The sequence below is a fragment of the Pholis gunnellus genome, assembly GCF_910591455.1.
Source record: "Pholis gunnellus genome assembly, chromosome: 18".
Classification (NCBI taxonomy): domain Eukaryota; kingdom Metazoa; phylum Chordata; class Actinopteri; order Perciformes; family Pholidae; genus Pholis; species Pholis gunnellus.
Genome location: NC_136545.1, coordinates 6,010,087 through 6,029,272, shown reverse-complemented (window position 1 = coordinate 6,029,272; position 19,186 = coordinate 6,010,087). Strand labels below are relative to the sequence as shown.

Genomic DNA, 19,186 nt, shown 5'->3' with positions numbered 1-19,186 from the left:
ATTTTTTGAAGATTTCTGAGAATAACGTTTTGTCAGCGATGCGACTGTGGTTTTCCTCAGTGTTGCTTGCTTTGTATATTAGCACTGGTTCACCAAAATCTCACATGTATGGGCTGAACCCACTCAGTCAGTTCTACCAGTCCAACCATGCGACAATGACGGCTGTTGGCACTTGCGTGTATAAAGCTGGGAAGTCACATCATCCACTTCAGTAAGACTTAGAATAAGGAGGTTGTGAGGGCTAGCGTAAGGTTCAGGCTTTCAAGAGAGCCCCGTCTCACAAACAAGTCAGGTCTCCTTCCCTCCTTCCATTTATTATATGAGACAGATTAAAAAAAATAAACTCAATCCTGGACTCCCTCCTCGGGCACCTCTGATTAATGTCAACCCTGACCTGACATCGTCTCTGCAGTTCGGGGAGATCAGAAGTCCAAAGTGTCACGCTGGTACTGCAGCCGCGGGCTGTTCTCGCTGTAGAACTGACTGAACCAGCGCCTGTGCTTCAGGATGGCTGAGTCTTCCTTCACGAGGAGAGGCTTGGAGGTGTACTTCTTATTGTTCCAGATCATCACGTCGCGCTCAATCTAGACACAAAGAAGAAAACAGGAGAAGGTCACTGGACGTAGTTGTAAATTAGGATTTCAGAAAAAGCTGTGACAAAGGGCACACACACACACACTGGCTAAACATGAATATTAATGAACAAACGTGATTCATGATCGACTTGTTTGACTACTTTAAGGCCATTACAAACTAAAACAGGACTAAGATTTAAATAGTGACTCAAAAAGCAATCTGTATTTTCTACTCTCTTGTTGCATTAATGTATTCTAATTTATTTCTGCGTTAGCTGTTGATTAAATGTCACTTCACACTGTTACTCCATCCGCTGCTGAGATTTGGCATTTCCGTACGCACTCCACCTCCAAAATTGTAGCGCTTTGTGTCAATACCACATGGAGAAACAAAATGACTAAACGATTTAATTAAATTATCTTTTAATTATGTGTTAGAATTATGACTTTTTCTAATAATTTCACCTTAAAATTAAAACAAGATCGTGGTAAAGATCCATCTCAGCCCTTATTAACAGAGCTGCTAATGTGATAAAGTGTAATGCTGCGTGCATTAGAGTAAAGAGGAGGATTTTTAAGAGCACGCAGCCACTGGTTAGATTAAAATAATTTCTACTTTACTTACTTAAATCTATAGCTTCAATTGAGAAATGTGGCTACTTTTGTTAAATGAAAAAACAGTTTTGTAGAAGAACTTGTGAATATTTCTCAAAAATAGTAAATAAGCTCTTCATATAGGCATTTGTCATGTTTTCTGTGTTGAATCGTATTGTGTGTCTTGTTAATCTAACCACTCTTATCATATTTAATACTTCCATCTTTCAAGCCAACTCAGTAGTTTTCCTTTCTGTTAAATCAGTGACTGTTGTTTCGCTTCGCCACGCGGCTAATTATCAAGTTTAATGAGGGCTATTTACACCTTCTCTGTTACTGTGTGGTGTTACTTCTGGTGGCAATGAGGAGGCAGAGTTAACCCAAAGGCAGAGTGGGAGGCAAACGCACACAATGATCTCTTCCCATCAGAGCAATTCTGAATTTTAAACTTACTGCTGAGAAACAACAGTGATCTATGACGGACTGTGTGGCAGTGATAGTAGGTGGTGAGCGCGTACTGCACCTGAATGCACTCTGCTTTGAGGATGAATTTGGGCACCAGAGGTGGGATATTAGACTGGTAGAAGATGGTGTGAGAGACGCACTGCAGCAGAGGCTCCACTGGAGTCACACACTGCAAGATAACGCCTCGACCCAAGAAGCTGTGGTCAATCAACAGAAACACCACTCCTGGACCCACCTGAAACAAATTGTATTCATCATTTGCATCAATTTAGGCTGGTAGTCAAATATATTTTCAGATATTTGAAGCTACTACAGGGAACTTTCATTTTTTGTGCTGATTTTGGTGTTCTCTGTGGACGAAAGTGGCAGCGTTTGCCAGCACTAGAGTCCCTTTAGGAAACCTCTCATTTTACTGCAGCAGGCTCTGACAGTTTGTGACACTCATTCGTGGTTCTGCAGTGCCTCTCTTCTCGTCAGCGGGCCCAGCTATACAATCTAGTTTCTGGTGAACCTGCATGATTTCATCTGATTTTGCCCGAAATCCAACCTGGTGGCACCGATGACAAGCATTGAGAATACCTATATAGAAATGGTCAATCTTCCTGCTGATGGTTTGGTTTACTTATGAAGGTAATATGGTATTAAATTGAGACTGTTATATATAAGTTCCTTGTAGCAACTTTAACATCAAACCCATAATACAGAATATGTAATGCTTAAAAAACAACATTGTGTTGATCGGACCTGAACGTCTATGATTTATTGGACAACAATGCTTTTACATGCATTGTGAAGCCCAATAATAACCACCTCGTAGTCAGTCATGTATCTAATTTCATCGCATGACAATGCTGCTAACCACCCACTCCCGCCCGCATGAGAGTAAGTCTTGGCAACATTTGTGCAGGGATCCTTCTCCCCCTGCAGCCCTCTGCAACAGGTTTAACTGGGGAGATTAGTGGTTTCAGGACACTTATTTATAATTCACTTGGCAAGATGAAAAGGCACAGACTGCACAGTCGGTTGCTAATGTCCCAGCCACAACTAAAGCAGGTGGTGTTTTTTTTTTTTTTGCATTGGTTCAGCATTTTTCTCAGCTGTACCTGCATGAGTCCAGCCCATCGAGGTTCTACATAACAGCTTTTGTTACAGCACACAGCTCACGTCCTTTGGGCTCTGTACTGTTTTCGTGATCGCTTAAAAGTTGCACGGAGAAAAATCCTTCCAAAACTGCCGGAAGCCATGTCAGCGTTGTCTTTACCGTACCTGTCTGGCCACAATGTCAACATCCAGCAGCGGCCAGTGGCATCCAAACACAGTCAGCGCGTGTTTCACCAACATCTGAGAACAATGCTTGTTGGGCCCCGACTCTGGTTCCCACTGAACCTTGAATAAGACACACAAATGTACGCGCACAGTCAAAGTGCATACAGTGGCATTCAGACACAGAGATGCACTGTTCAAAATAAATATATTCTGTGCCATTCAAAATCGTAATACCATTATATAGCATGAAAAACAAGTTTGGCATCCCTGAAACTGTGTGGATTGTAGAAGCACCACCGCCACCATGTGGAGCATCTTTTAGCTTAGAAAGTTCCTTACCTTCCAGTCATGCCGCAAAAAATCCCAGGTTTTGCTGTTGGTGTAACGCAGATCTACTCCGCTGACAATAGCCGGCGTGTGGAGGTGAGCGAGGTGAGCGATGTCCGCTGCATTTTCAGGAATCTCCTACAGGGGAGAGAGGTCATCATGACCCATTTTCGTGAATTGTGTTAAAAGTTTGGTAACAAAAGCCCCTTCTCTGGCTGGGGAGTTAGATACTGAATCTATGTACGACTGAAAGGAAAGACTTGGAGGGAGCTAATGGTCAGCAACAGTGAGGGACGATGTATCTCTGTACATAAAAGGGACAGTTCACCCCAAAATAAAATACAAATTTTGACTCTTACCTGTGTCATGATTTCTGGAAAGATACGATGCTGTTGAGTTTTTAAAGTGTATATTAAGGCAACTCACACCAAATTAACAATCTAGACTGATAAATAGCACTACAGGTAAGAGAAAAATGTAGTTTGTATTTTTGGGGTGAACTGTCCCATTAACTGCAGCATTGATTGGTTATGAAACAGTAGCCTCGCCTGATAAAGTAAAACACCGAAGAAATTGTCTTTCATCTTCGAACAAATTAAAAACATCTTTATGTAAAAACACATCCACTCACATCTGCACCTACCTGTATGTGAGCGTTGATGAAATGCTCCGTTCTCCCCCGATAGACCCACTGGCCCTTTGTTATTTCCTGCTGCTCTGGGACGGTCCACTGAGGATCTTCTCCGTCACAGTGAAACCAAATCAAAATCTGGCAGTTGACCTCACAGCTGGGCCAGCAGCGCACCTTGGCAAACTCCGGCACTGAAGGACAAATGAAACCAAATTCTGAACCACGCAGTCTATTTAGGTATGTATGTGTGTTTATGTATACAGGGAAATTGGTCGCATTTTATTTTGACAATCCACTTTATACAGTAGTAGATTTCACACCTGTCTATTCCCATATGAACATTGACTTTTGGTAAGACAACTTTAGCTTAATGTTTGAATACCATTTAAAAAAAGAATCAAAGTCAGTGTATTAAGTGATCACATTCATGCTCCCCAGAGGATGAAACGTTTTCATTAAGGGCACTCCTAGAGCTTTCTTCTGGTGCCACGTTATGACCAAATTGTCAAATTTGTACACAAATGTATGTGCAGATTTCAATATAATTTGTCTACATTTGCTGTAAATATGCATGTTGTCCAGGGTATGAATCTTTGCTGACCCCTTAACCTTCCTGCAAGCACAACCATAAACCCAATATTTCCAATGTTACACAAAAAATATTAGCATCTCTTGGGCCACCACACAGAACAGAATGTTAGGAGTTAGTTACATTAGACATCTGTCACAGGAGAACCTGTAGCACCACCCTCAGGACAGAGTCTGTGTTCGACTGACTCTGACTCTGAGAACAGCATAAATATCAAGATATTGTTTGTTCCACTAGCTACTAGCAAGGCTTTGAACTTTTAGTCTTTTTTTTTTAGAAGCACTAACTGGTAAACTCTTCTTCTAAGTTCTGCAAACCTAGCTGCCCGCCTGAGGTTCTCAAATGAAAGAGACATTGACCAGAACGAGTTTTATTGTCTATCCAGAACCATGGTTTCTGCAGAGCAGAACAATCACCAGCTGGATTGAATCACAATTAAAACTCATCTTAAAATGTTACAATAAACTGAAAAAAGAAATACATATAAACAGATAAGCATAACATGCTCAAGAAGCAATGCATGGAGGATCGATCGCAAAAAGATGTGCGGTTCTGAGTGAGGGCCTTATATAGTGGCTTGAAGCACACATGCACACACACGTGCACTATTTGAGATAATGAATGTGTAAGATGTTTGTGAGTAAATATCTTTATTAGTCTTAGAATCCCTCACCCAATCAAAAGTACCAACGCACTGAGACATGGTGATACTGCAAGTCATTTCTAACTATCATGCATGCTTGTTTAGAATAAAGATCCTTGGACACCACCTTCAGTTCCTACCTTTTTCTGCATAGGGGATCCTCACGCACTTGCCGTCGTTCCCGCGAAACTGCCATCCATGAAATGGGCACTCTATGCAGTTTCCCACCACCTGTCCTCCCACGGCCAGGTTGGCCCCCAGGTGAGGGCAGTAGGCATCCACCACGTAGGCCTTCCCATCCTGGCCCCGAAACACTGCCAACTGCTCACCTATAGGGCGATTAATTACAGCGGGGAAAGAAAAAACATTTTCATGAATGAGCTGCCACTTCGAATTACAGTGGCAATGTTAAACGCCGTATTTGAGAATAAAGTATTAGTATAAATTGTCACGTAAAAAATTCTTGATGCGTTTCACTGACAATCCATACACAAAAAATACATTTGTTTTTTAAATGTAAAGATAAGCATTCAGCAACCATCCATGTAGAATAGATATTCCTTAGATTAGAACATGGTTCCTCCCATTCTTCTTATGGATGAGCCTGCACCCAGAGCAATTATTCCTGAAGTCACTGACAAACAGAGATAATGTACCCTTTGTCGCTGTGCTGAGGTAAACTTTCAAAACAAGCTGTAACTGCTGTGGCTAAATGATAAAGAAGGCTGTCACAAACAAACTGGCGCCCAAAACAGTTTATTTTGAAATAAATAAAGAACATCCAGACTCTGAATTAAATGCTGCCACAGATGTCAATATGCTGTTCACTTTTCCTAATGTGTTTCTTGTTGGTAATATAAAAAACGTAATAATTAAAACCCCCGTGAGTAGAACTTTGATGTGATTTTAGCATCTTTGAAATGATTCATACGTTTTTTTTGTCTGCAGAAAACAAGACAAGACAATAAAACTGGTGCAGTCGATCTGCACTGCTGTCTACCACATTTGCCACCTTCGTTCCACTTTCTAACTGTCAGCAAAAAGTCAAGAAGTCACTGCTTTAGATGATCACACTTGGCTCAGATTGGGTTACAGGTGTAGATTACAGCTGCAGTAAAGTAGGTTTGGGAACCCACTTTGTATATTACCTCTCTATATTTGGCTTGACCTTTGGCTGACCTGCAGTGTTCGGATTACTACCAGATTAGCACAGTTTGGGTGACTGCAGTAACCACTGAGCCAGCTCGAGCAGTGCCTAGAAATCCAAAATAAGGCCCATCTAATGAGTGTTTATAGTGATCTGACAGCCAATCTATCACGCATTTGACAGCACTCAACACACAGCACTGCACTGCACTGCTGCTCCCAGACTATTGTGGGGCAGAACTGGACCATGGGGCAATGTGTGAGAGCAGCGCCGGGGGGGGAAAGAACAAACTAGGCGGAATTTAATATATGATGTAAGTAGATGACTGCAGAGAAAAGTTAGGCACGAGACACTGCAGTCATCCACAGTAGGATGCAGTTCCTGGAAGGAGTTGCTGTGATGACATTAACAGAATGTGAGACAGCGAAGGGACAGGAGAGGGTAGAGCTAATTACGCTGAATAGGATATTTTTAGGCAACCAAAATGTTATGATAAACTTTCGTGAACTGAAAACACACTGAGAAAGGGTTAAATTGTAAGAGGAAAACACAGACAAGTCCCAGACCGGACAAAACCAAGTTAGCGACCTGTCAATCACAAGGTAGCCAAGGTTGGCCATAAAGCATAGTTTACTCTAAATGGAACTATAATTAACATCATGCTGTATTGAGGCAGGCTTGAAACTAGCAATAGAAATCATTCAGCACGTTTAAGACACTTTCGGTCTGGCTTCACTTCTCAGACCTGGCAGCGGCCGCCTGTCTGCTACACTGGTGCTTCCTGTAACACCTGATATCTAGAGCAGCCAATGAGGCAACATGTGAGCATGGCCCTTGAAATGTGATGCAATAGTAAGCAGGACAGTTCATTCTTGACTGTGGAAATAGTAGTTTGGTAATGGCTTCTCAAATGTGAGGATTTGTTGCTTGTCTCTTTATTTCTGGATTACTTTTTTAGCGATTCAATATGGTCAAAACAAGTTGGGAACATGTGATGGACATTTTTTGGGAAATGTTAAAATGATGTATAGATTAAATGGTGAAAGAAATATCATTGGTTTTAGCTGTAGTGTATGCTGATTCTCTCTGCAAAGAGCAGGTGTCCCTTTTGGCTGGTGGAAGTCCTTTTCAGGTAGAAAAGCTTTCATACACCGTTTATTCATTCATGGCGGGTGATGATGTGACAGAAACATGAAAGCGCCACACGCTCTTTGAAACCTTTTTGAACTCCAACTCAAAGAACTCCTCTTAAGAGATGAAACAGTCCCTCCGCATGTCAACACGAGAATAAAAGCTCTAAAATGGGAGGCACGTATCCGTTTTAAATCGCCTGCCTCGATGAAAGTTTGCGGAAATAAATCCATATATGTGATATCAATTAAAACTGTGTAACAGAGCTGCTACATATGAGTCACAGAGACGTAAATATGAAATATTAAAAGTTTTAAAGCTGTGAATGAGGAGTCGTCATATTATCATAGAGAGTTCTGATGCGTGATAGATTGGCTGTCAGATCACTATAAACACTAAGACAAAGAAGGAGCTAATGCTCTTAAATCAATCATAGGAGACTTCAGTATACTTAGATTTATCTGTATATAATAATTTTGTCCTTTACTTGTAATAGTAAAAGGCTATGAACGAGACATTTGAAGGCATCGCCTTAGCTCTGGGAATTTCTAATTTCACTATTTTACTTAATCTAATTTACATTTTACAGCCTATAGACACAAATCAGCTAAAAAGATTAATCAGGAATCAGCTGATTAAATGATAATGCATATAATCGTTAGCTGCAACCTTCCTGCTATTGTGTCCTAATTCAATAAGCACTTTCGTCTCCATGACACCTTCAAATCAAACAAGAGGTTAAAGGCTTGATTGACCTGAAACAATGAGTCCTTTGTTTAAAAAGAGCAAAGCGTTACTAACCACCCTGGTTGCTAATCTAGTCCAACAAAGACATCAGGCCATTATGTTTCTAAAGTATACTTTAAATGACAAATAAACGTTGTAATATGAGCTTGTCTCTCCTGGCATCTCAGCCTCACAACACTGATCATCAAGAGATGCGGTGAAAAGACAAACATCCGGGTTGTAGAAAGGTCAGCAGTGGCAAATAAATAAACGACAGAACTAAAAAGTGCTTAATTACAATAAATCTTTTAAGAATAATCAGAGGGGAATCATCTGTATTAACACTTGCTCATCCTACAATGTAGGTACATTCATATTTAAGATAATTTAAGAAGTATCACATTAACTGAGTTAGATGTCTTCAGTCACCTATTTGACTTTTTGGAAATTCAGCTCATACTCTCTATTATTATCCAGAGCAGTTCATACTGGGTTACTCTGAAAGGGTTCAGGGACACTCATAACTATTGACTCATGCCCGTATTAAAACCTCTGCATGAGATCTCAGTGTGATCGTGAACTCAGAGAAACTTCAACAGCCATCTTAAAAACATAGCAAAAATGATAGGATGTCTATCTAGGTATGATTTAGAGATCTCTGACTGTCCTTTAACACAACCCTCTCTGCTTATTGAGGCCATCTGGTGGTTATGGTAGTAAAGGAATATAAAAGCAACAATAAATTGTTATATCGCACAATCCTTATGCTGACTGAACCACGGTACAAAAAAAAGACTCCCATAGTCAGGGGCAATGGGACAAAAACGTCTGGGTTCTCCCTCTCCCTCATCTGCTGGCGGTTCACTAAACTCACCAGTCTGCATCTCTCATAGCTGACATCACACTTCAGCTCATGTAAACAGGGGTGCAGTGTCAGCATCTTCATTTAATATTGGCTTCTGGAGAGCCTGACAAATATAGCTATTATTTGTTTTGTTACAGTAAAATGTTTCCCTTTTTTAAAATAAAACAACTTATTATTGTCTACCAGGGGTCATGTTTATCCAGCATTTAATACTACACGCTATAATACTGGGGTATCTGGTTAGTTATTCCATGCTTTATTAAGTAGTACCGTAAATGCATCCATCACTAATTACCATACCTAGAACAGAGACACTTTTGACGTCGCCTATCTGCAGCCTGTGCGAGTCCATCACTCGGTACCAGCCGTTTGGATAGACTGGAGGCAGCTCTCCGGTTTTCCTCCTGCGGCGGACCTCGTTTGCCGCCTGTGCTCTGGAGCGACCATCCTCGGGGATGTACCCAACGTCATCGGGGCCCCTGAGCACCACGAGGGGACCGAAGAGCAGCCTGTGCAGCCAGCCCGCGGCGAGCAGGGAACCTCCGGCGATAACGCAGACCGCAGCCCGCGCGAGCAGCCCCGTCTCGCTCCACACCGGTGACACGTGGCCGACCGAGTCCAGCGGGCCTCCGCTTTGAACGACAAGCATCGCAACTACTCCCAGTCCAATAATGACAGCCACTTTCCCAGTGGACATGCTCTTACTGTGTAGTGAGTCTCTGCGGTGTCCCTTCCTCTTTCGGTTAGTTTATCATGAGCATCTGGGGTGACATCAATATGTTGCCCGGGCAATTTGGAGACGAGAGGTGCCACTTTGGTGGAGCCACACCTAGGACAGACTGGCAACGGGCAGAACTTTTCATTTGGAGCCCCCCCCCCCCCTCTCTTTTGTCTCTGCTTCTATGGGCCTGGTTACCTGTATTTAGCCTACCTAATGAGATTACACGAGATCAGATCAGTTCAACTGCAAATGTTTTCAAAGTAAAAGCACCAAGATTATCTTTGATTCTTTAAGTGTGCGTCTCACTTATTCCACAAAATCAAGGATTCTTTCAGACAGGATTATTTAACAGACTGCCACTGTTTTAATCATATCAACACAACGGCCTGACTTATTCCCCCTGTCAAACCCCAGGAACACAATGATTACTTTCATTTAATGGCAAATTCAGAATGTGTCTCATTTAATCTGTCAAATATAAAAGTGTATAGCCCATTTTACACTGCAGGAACTTTCTTTCTTATGTGGCATTGAATCTGTGATTGATGAATATCATGATATTAAATTGCTACATTCTATTTTATTTATGTGCAGTGGTGGCAAATCATCAACTTATTCCTTTCGTGATATTTTTGACTCTGTCTAGGCAATGGTGAAATTATGAATTAGATTATACTAATATTTTTCTGTAGTTGTGTCCAGCGGTGGGAATCAAATCATTATCTTTTTAATAATATATTTTTTTCTATTGGCAATGGTGGTTTTTATTCATAAAATCATTATTTTGCTGCAACCTCAAGTTACTCCAGTAATGTTTCTTTAAACATTTCATTAAAAAATCACTGGTAAAAAGTATAGTATACTTTTATATAAATGACCATGAAAATGTATCTTACTGTCTGTAAAAGATAAGGAAACTAATCACTTTTTAAACAACTTGTATAACTGACACAATCATTAAGGGCACTATTTGACAACTACATAATGAATAAAATACACTGTATTTTTAATGCCGTCTTCTAAAAATAGTGTCCTTCTGCTGATAACAAGGAGCCTCTTCAGGCCTTCACTGAAAAATGGTACTCATGCATAACTAAGAAAATTACAATTTATTAATGCAGCTTTTAGATACATAAAGATACAGTATGTGTATTATCTTTGTGCACACTCTTTTATTTGTGTAAATGGTGTCTTTTTTTTAAACATAAAAAATGCATCACTGAGTATCTGGGACATCATGTGACTGGAGGCTGGGAAGGGTGCTGGTCCAAAGGCGAAAGAAACGTAGTCTCATGTCCCGTCCAGTGGAGCTCTCGTTCATCTTAGCGTTGATGTCCAGGAACTGTGGTTCAGTGCTGGTGAATGCAGGCCAGGTCACAGGCACCTTCAGGTTTCCTTTGTTGGGGTTTCTGTGAAAAGAAAAGGAGAAACACATGAGAAAGTATCCATTCGTTGGAGACACCCCACTGGTCAATTTTGAGATTCTTTGCACCATTTTGGTTCCATAAGAGTTCTTTCAGACTAGTGGAAAGTAAACGTTCAAAATACACATTTAGGTGTTTATTTTACATTGTCTTTTTGCGTCTGTATATTTCTTCTAAATTCACCAAAAGTTACCATTAGATAATGCTTCATTTGTGTATTTAAACAAACTTTTAGAAAACTTGTAATACAAAAAAATAATCATCTTATAATGTTAGTTATCAACTGGGGAAGTTTCATGGTGATATCTGTTAATTAAATATGTTTACCTTTATCATCCGTAGTGTCTTGAAAATGAATGTAATTTTACAATCCATATGTTTAAAGGCTATTTTCTCTAAAGGAGTTTTATTCTCCTACTCTGAGCCAGAAACCTCCACTTCAGTAGCACTTACATACACCAAACTTTACAGTTTCATTCCGATCTATGTGCTAAAGGTTTTTAAAGAGAGGTTTGTTCATATATCATGCATATCCTGACTTGTAGAACATTTTAGTAAAAAAGTATTCTCATTTATGGAGTGATAAAAATAGATATTTAAAATTCTCTCTGTAAAAACCTTTGACTCTGATATGTCAACAATTTTCAACCTGGCCTTATCCAATGTTCAGATTTCGGTTCTGGAAATGTCTGCAAATAAGCACATTTAATAAGATAATGGCCTCATTTGAATATTTAAACATACAGTTTCATAAAACTTATAATAGAGTTTCTAAAGTCTAATGACGATATCTCTTTGTTAATTCTTTACCCCATTCACCTGTAATGTAAAAAAATTAAAATAATTAGAATTTTTTTTAAGAATTCAGTGTGGCACATGCATTTACCCAGTTCTGGCGAAGTTAGTCCAGTAGGCAATGATGTAGCCCGACAGGTCTCTGTGTCTGTCCCCATAAGCCTTTGGTGTGGTGAAGGGTTTGCCAAACACGTACTGCAGGTCATCAGCGTGGTCGGCCCCCACCCAGTCATGGTAGGGTTTGCCTGGTCCGGCCATTAAACTGGGCTCAGAGAACAGGTAGGAGTAGGTACGGCCAGACCTGTTGAAGACCATCACAGAGTGTTTTTAGTGTGTATCGGTCCGGCATTATGTCCAAAGACATAAAAGACAAAACATACGTATTTGAAGGGAGAAGAACCGAGCAGTTGGCCTCACCTGGCGTTAGCTGCATGCAGGTAGATGGCAGTCTGTATAGGAACCATGAAGATGTAGTCAGTCCCAATGTCCACAGCTGCTCTCCTAATGCTGTCCTGGCTGGGTGTTGATCCCCAGTTGGACGAATATTCAGTGAAGGCGATCTCCGAAGCAGCTGGCCCCATGTCTTTTGTATAAGCAGCAAGGAGCCTCTTTACATCTTCTCTGCAGTAAGAAAATTAGACAGAGAGCTCTGTAAGAGGAAGCAACTCTGCCGTCTTTGGTCTTTCAACATTTCTTCTCATGGTTTAATTTTAAGGACCCACAAAAGAAAATGCCTTCTCTCTGAAGACAAAGCGGCCTTACACGGGAGTCTCTTGATTCTTGTCACCAAGGGAAGGAATGTCCTGAGAGGTGAAGAGGTGTCCGTCCATGTCATTGACCCCTGCGAGGTAGTCGACCTCAGCAGCGTTGTGGAACAAGTTGGCGGGCTGATCAGGGAGGAAGTCGCCGTCAACAACAGGAGACAGAAGCAGGTTTGTCACACCGGGATCTGAGAGAAATGGGGGACAGAAATACTGAGGTGGTGCCTCGCCTCCACATATTTACACGGTACGTTTTTACTCACCAGTGACGTAATACATTTTACATCATCATGTAGGCTGTTATTCTAATTCAAGCAGAAAGACAAGCAGACAATTATGCTCACAGTCTGGGGAGCCTTGTGCAATGCGGGGAGCAGCGATGGTGAGAGTCCTAGCATCAGTGGATTTCAGACAGGCCGCCATCCGGTCGTCAGTGGGGCAGCCGACATTCTCTGCAACCTGAGCACAAGCTTTTTAGTAGACTGGCCTGATCTCAGTTAAACTCTCAATGAAATAGTTCTGCCCTCCACTGACAACAGAACATGCCAGTAGGTGATGGTAGTAAAGTAAATTCATATTCAGATTATTCATATTTTGATAATGACAAGCAACTTTCACAACAGTGTCTATGAAAGTATTCAACCCCCTTGGAAGTTTTGATGTTTTACAACATCGAATGTAAATTTAATGTGGCTTTTTTTTCCGACCTGATCAATAGAAAAACATGAATACTTTTTAATGGCACGCATATTTTGTGTAAATGCCAATGAGATGAGTGCTCTGTTTTTAATTGGTCGGTCTGTAGCACAAAGGTCACAACGGCATCGCTAGAAATAAGTCTATTTAGCTAAAAAGTGATATATAGACACTGCATGCTAATGTTCATGCAGTAATGTTAAATAAAGAATGTATGTAACTAATGTATCAGCAGATTTTTGGATGTAAAAAAGTATTTGATTGGTGGTCAAATGAATGACTCATATTTTCATGCTTTCAAGAGAAAGTTGAGCAATTGTTTCAAAATTACGATTCAAGAAAATAAATTGAAATTAGAATTTTGACTTTTTTTCTATACAGCATGGGTTCATCTCCATGATATCTGACCATGGCATACTGTCAAGGTTAAGGCAAAAATGGTAGCAGGGGATGGACCCAAACACAGATAGATACGGGGGAACAGAGGGATATTTGACGGTGATTTTAATTACAAAGAGAATGTTCAAAACAAAACTTGCAGAGATGGGGAGTCAAAAAATGTGCAACCAAAAAAATACAAGGAAAACCAGAATGGGTAAAACAGAAAAAAACAGGATAAGTTAATTGAGACAAAAGGCACAAAGGGACAACAGCAGGGAACATACCGGGAAGCAGAGCAGAACAGAGCAGTAGCATAACAGACAAACCAACACTGTGGCAGGGGACACACAGGGTTTAAATACACTGGGGAGGTGCAGGTGATTGGGCAGGAGGATTCAAGCTGGGGCGGGATCACAAAGGCGGGAAAACATACAAAGACAGCAAATGGAGTGAAAACGGACACAAGAGGCAGGGAAATTCAAAATAAAACAGGAAACAACCTTAACAAAGTCCGAGACCGTGACACATACCTCCTCTGCAACCCTTCCCGGGTTCCTGTTCAGAGCCCAGGGGCAGAAGGCCACACCACTCTGGGAGATGGCTCTCTTGAGCAGCCCTTTGTTGTGGGGAGAGAGAGTCTGCGTGGGAATGCATACATAGGTAATACAGTTATTACTTGTGGTTGTGTTTCTTTGCCTATTTGACTGGCTTCAGTAAGGAAAAAATGCATTAAATAGCACTTTACAGGCCTTTAACTTGGCAATTATGGTGTCGTAGTATATTAAAATGCATACTGTATGTGATATTGTGCATGAATGCTCCGAAAATATATTTGGAATACTTTGTAAGATGTTTAGTTAAATATGTATTAATGCTTTAACCAATGTTATGTAGGAGGATCCTATACACCAACCAAATCAATTTTCTGAAGCCGGGCAACCCATAAATGCTTCTTATTAATGCATTGATTAAAATTAATCATTCGAAAAAACATTAATACAGCCATTGGTTGCAACCCTTTATTAGAAGAATACTAAAGCGTCTCACCTGGAAGCTGACACTAGCTCCGCCTGCAGACTCTCCAAAGATGGTGATGTTGTCGGGGTCTCCTCCGAACGAGCGGATGTTCCTGTGCACCCAGGCGATGGCGGCGTGCTGGTCCCACAGACCGTAGTTTCCTGTCGTGATGACAAACTTTGAATTGGCACGGCCAACAAACAGGCCTTCGGGATGCTTTTAAAGCTGACCCCACTTTATTCCAGTAAATGGAAGTGAAGGACACAATGTGGACAGGTAGGAGAACCAGTTTCCCTCTAACTGCCCTTACCAGGTAGGCGAGAGTCCCCTGTACTGAGGAAGCCCAGGGTGCCCACACGGTATCCCACAGACACCACAATGACGTCGCCCTTGTCTGCAATTTCCTGACCGCTGTACAGATAGTTGCTGAGAAAATTGGCCCCCATTGAACCACCGACCATGAAGCCTCCTCCATAGAACCAAATCATGATGGGGAGACCTGATGACACTTTGGGTGAAAAAAGAGAAGCTTTCTTTACTTTACAAGCACAACTACTGTATCAGTGATTCAACCTCTCATATATAGAACAAAACAAAGACTACCTTGTCGGCCGTGAGGAATCCAGATGTTGAGGTAGAGGCAGTCTTCGCTTCCAAAACTTGAAGTCTGGAGCATGCTGATCTGGAGACATCTCGTAGCGAACTTTGTTGCCTTCAGTATACCTGGGGATGAAAATCATATCGGTCATTCCTTCACAGAGATGCAGGGATGATTTTGCAAGTGTAAGTGAGATTTCCAAGCTGCTGTCTATGCCATGCAAAGGTTGCATTCAAATGTTCAGCTCTGTTTGGTCGGATTGGGTTTGAACGCACCATCCCAGCCAGGGTGAGGTTTGGGTTTCTCAAATGTGCCAGGCTTGGCAGCGAAGGGAATTCCTTTGAAAACATCCACGGAGCGGAAAAGGCCGAGAGGGATATTTTGTCCCTGAACACCGCCTCCTTCTGTTTGTACCATGCCCAGCTAAAGACGGGGTCAGACAAGAACTTACACCTTCAATGACAGCGGAAAACAGTGATGCCTGCATACTGTTAAAAAATCTGATTTTGTATATTGTAGCCTATATAACGGTTAGTCAGACAGAAAATAAATGTGAAGCTATCATTCCCCTCGATGCATATACAGTCTTATGAGAACAAACTCTTTGGAATTTGCTGATGGTCACAGAATGAGTTTTTGAGAAATTGCATTCACACAACTTTGTTAGAATTTCCTACATGTTTGAGCAGCTGTCAGCTGACAATTATCAGCAATCAAAAAAGTTGACGGGGGTGAAGTGAACTCATTATAAGTGAAGGCAGACACCATTATTTCTACCCCCAAATTAGCCAAATATCTTCAAATCACAAAGAGCTGAGTAATTACTCCATGCTAATCCTGTAATAAGTTTGATTGGAATTCTAACAGACTTACGGAGGCTGCTGAGGCCGTTCCCACAGAGAAGACAACAGCAAACAGAATCTTCAGTTTCTCCATGGCTGTCCAGAAACCAGTGAATGCCTCACTGGGTACTTATATGCACAAGACCCCCCCCTGCAAGAGAACGAATATAGCTGTTTACACGTGTTACATAACCTTAACACACAAACTATCACCATCTCTAAACCTCTGACCTCTGATGGGAAACAGCCAGGTGTAAACCATGCCGCCTCCAAGCAAGGCAAGGTATTCCAATCAACATATCTTGCGGTATGTTTTGGGGTTTTATTTTTTCATTCTTAATTATTGATACAAGACATCAGACATCAGATTCTTCAATATTTTGGAGCCAAATTCAGTAGAAACTAATCTTCTAGTCTCTACTTTCTTCCACTGTCTTTTCATTTTGAGAACTGAAATTGTGATGGTAGAAGTAATCGACAAAACTTAAAGACCACACACAGATGTGCACATATTAAAGACACATTAACAAATGGAAGAGAGAACGCCCAGCAGTTCTTCCAAAGTCGGTAACGAAGCAAACAAACCAGGTGGACTGATTCTCAGATTGGTGTCGTGGAAATGAATATATTTCCTTGTGAGAAATCAAAAGTATCTTAAAATAAAACCTAGCTCTATTTTTAGGCCTCTGCTCAAAAATTGCATACCGATACCAAAAAGACTGTAGTTCTGTAACTACAAGGTCTATTTTAATAATTTTTATGTTATAATAACATTAACACTTGTGAGATTTGACCAGATGTGTACATATCAGTGTGTATGTTACTGGTTAATACTAAATGAAGATGGCACACAGCTCAAATTGAACATTTTCAGGTTTGCCTGAAAAAAAGCACTTTTATTGTTATTTTGTTCTTGAAATGAGGCCCTGGCTAGCCTAAAAACTCTCCCAAATCATAGCAGTAGTCATGTCAGTAGTCTCAAAAAAAATGTGGCATTGATAAAGTGAAGCAGGCCAAAGTTATAGAGGTTTCAGTACGGAGAGGTCACGCGAGGTCAAGCTAAATTTTCATTTTGGAACCAGCTGTTGCAGCTATTCCATTGTACTTTTATATAACTATATATTTCACTTGTTTTATCACTAATAGTGTTCAATCTATCCTAATACAGCAGTTTGGCATCATTTTGAGAGCCAGAATCCTCTCTAAGGCTGTAAACCATGGATGATTCTCGTCTGAGCTCCAGTCTTCATGTGTTTTATTGGAAGCTCAGCAAGCCTATGATTGGTCAATTTTAGAAAATGACACCATTTTAGACTCGTCAGAGTCTTAGGAATGCGGTAGTGAAAGCCTGGTGTTGACAGAGGCTTTAGCCAGTAAAAATCAAAAAAACGCCACGCACCCCCGAAGCCTAAAATTCCATCTGCCAAAAAGTGAAGCGGTTTGTTGTTCTGGCGTTTGTTTGCTCACAGCTCTATACTGGTTTAACAGAGAGAAATTCTGAAGATATCTCTGGATTCTTTGTGGAATTGTCATGCTCTGCGATGTACTGCTCGGCCGTGTAGCCGTTAGCTTTGTGATGGAAAATCGAAGCGGAGAGCATAGCTCGCCGACTCGTGGCAACAAATACGTGATATTGTGGTACATCTTCTAGTTGCTTGTATTAGTTGTGTATAATTGTGTTTGGAGTGTGTAAAAAATGACTTAGTATTGCCCAGATGTTGCTGTTTAATCTGGTATATAGCATGTGTGTAGCATTTATTATATTCATTTCTGAAAAGTGCATTCTATGACACTCTCTTTGCTAAACTGTCTCACTGGAGGACCAAATGGTCCTCGCTCGGTATCTAATGGTTAAGCTCTCTGTCTTTAAGAATTTATGACAGAATAAGATATAGAAAAATTATCAAGGGTGTACAACTCATCAAACATGATTCAATGAGTACAACAGATTAAACTAAGTACAGACAAAGTCATAGAATACCTTTCAGCTGAAGAGGGACAGCGTTCCTGTTCCTTCATTCACTCGGTGAGAGTCAAGGAAGTCTGACAACTCTCTCGGTCCTGAGAGGAACTTAAATACACCTCAGAGTAGTGCTGTTCGATATAACCAAAAATGTATATCACGCTATTTTGCATAACTTTGGCGGTACCATGGTATATCACGGTATTCTTTTCAAACTCATACACCTCACCATAAGGACAAGTGTGCGGAAGAGAAACACTTTTATTTCAATGTTTTCGCAGCACTCGTTTAGGAATGCGGTCTTTTCAGCAATTTCAATTGTTAAAATCAACCACAGATATTTGACTTTCACAAATAGATTTACATGAGATCTGCTCTATGATGTCTTTCCTTGTCTCTCCTCCCTGTGTCACGGTGTGGGTACATCTCACTAGAGTAAGGAAACGTTTCAGAATACCCTTATTTGATTGGCTAAACTGCATCACGTGACGTGATTTACAACGCATTGGTCTGTGTTTTTCCTGCACCGCTGAACAAGTGCCGTAAATGCTGGAATAATTCCGCTGCATAAAAATTGCCCTTCAAAATAAAATCACAACTTTTTTTTTTTGTGAGGCAAAGGCCCGCGACCCACTGAAAACAGGTCTGCGACCCACCAGTTGAGAGTCACTGCCTTAAACAACAACTGTCATCATATGTAAACGTGCCTAATTTAGGCTCTGTATGCTAGCTCAGTGATTCTCAAAGTTGGGTCTGTGGCAGTCTAACACCAGGTCCGCAAAATAATTTGCTATAATAATAAAACTGTGCTGTATCATTAAAAATTTGCATATCTACAGATGGGGACCATTTGCGCCAAGAAAATAATATTGTGTCCATTACTCCTGCCTATGTTAGCTTTAGGCCAACAGAAACTCTGATATGATTGTGAAACATATCAATAATTTATTTGTAAGCTGAAACACTTACTGAAAGTCAACTTTAGACTATTGAGATCAGCACAGTTTGGATAAAATCCCCCTCTGTTTA

The 19,186-nt window shown here is 40.9% G+C and overlaps 2 protein-coding genes across 2 annotated transcripts; both read right to left on the bottom strand.

Moving 5' to 3' along the window:
• Positions 1 to 422: 422 nt before the first annotated feature.
• On the bottom strand, positions 423 to 9,656 carry LOC306710782 (cholesterol 7-desaturase nvd; the record flags this gene model as incomplete). The annotated part of the gene is made up of 7 exons (XM_079179469.1): positions 423 to 584; positions 1,693 to 1,869; positions 2,901 to 3,020; positions 3,240 to 3,365; positions 3,871 to 4,049; positions 5,231 to 5,419; positions 9,260 to 9,656. The coding sequence occupies 7 exons, from the start codon at positions 9,654 to 9,656 to the stop codon at positions 423 to 425; spliced, it is 1,350 nt and encodes a 449-aa protein (XP_079035595.1).
• Positions 9,657 to 10,803: 1,147 nt separating this feature from the next.
• LOC306710710 (bile salt-activated lipase-like) lies at positions 10,804 to 16,288 on the bottom strand (the record flags this gene model as incomplete). The annotated part of the gene is made up of 11 exons (XM_079179370.1): positions 10,804 to 11,089; positions 11,991 to 12,200; positions 12,317 to 12,520; positions 12,662 to 12,848; positions 13,005 to 13,119; positions 14,268 to 14,375; positions 14,785 to 14,915; positions 15,065 to 15,262; positions 15,358 to 15,477; positions 15,628 to 15,775; positions 16,226 to 16,288. 11 exons carry the CDS (start codon positions 16,286 to 16,288, stop codon positions 10,897 to 10,899), a joined length of 1,677 nt encoding a protein of 558 aa, XP_079035496.1. The 3' UTR covers positions 10,804 to 10,896.
• Between the last annotated feature and the right edge of the window lie 2,898 nt (positions 16,289 to 19,186).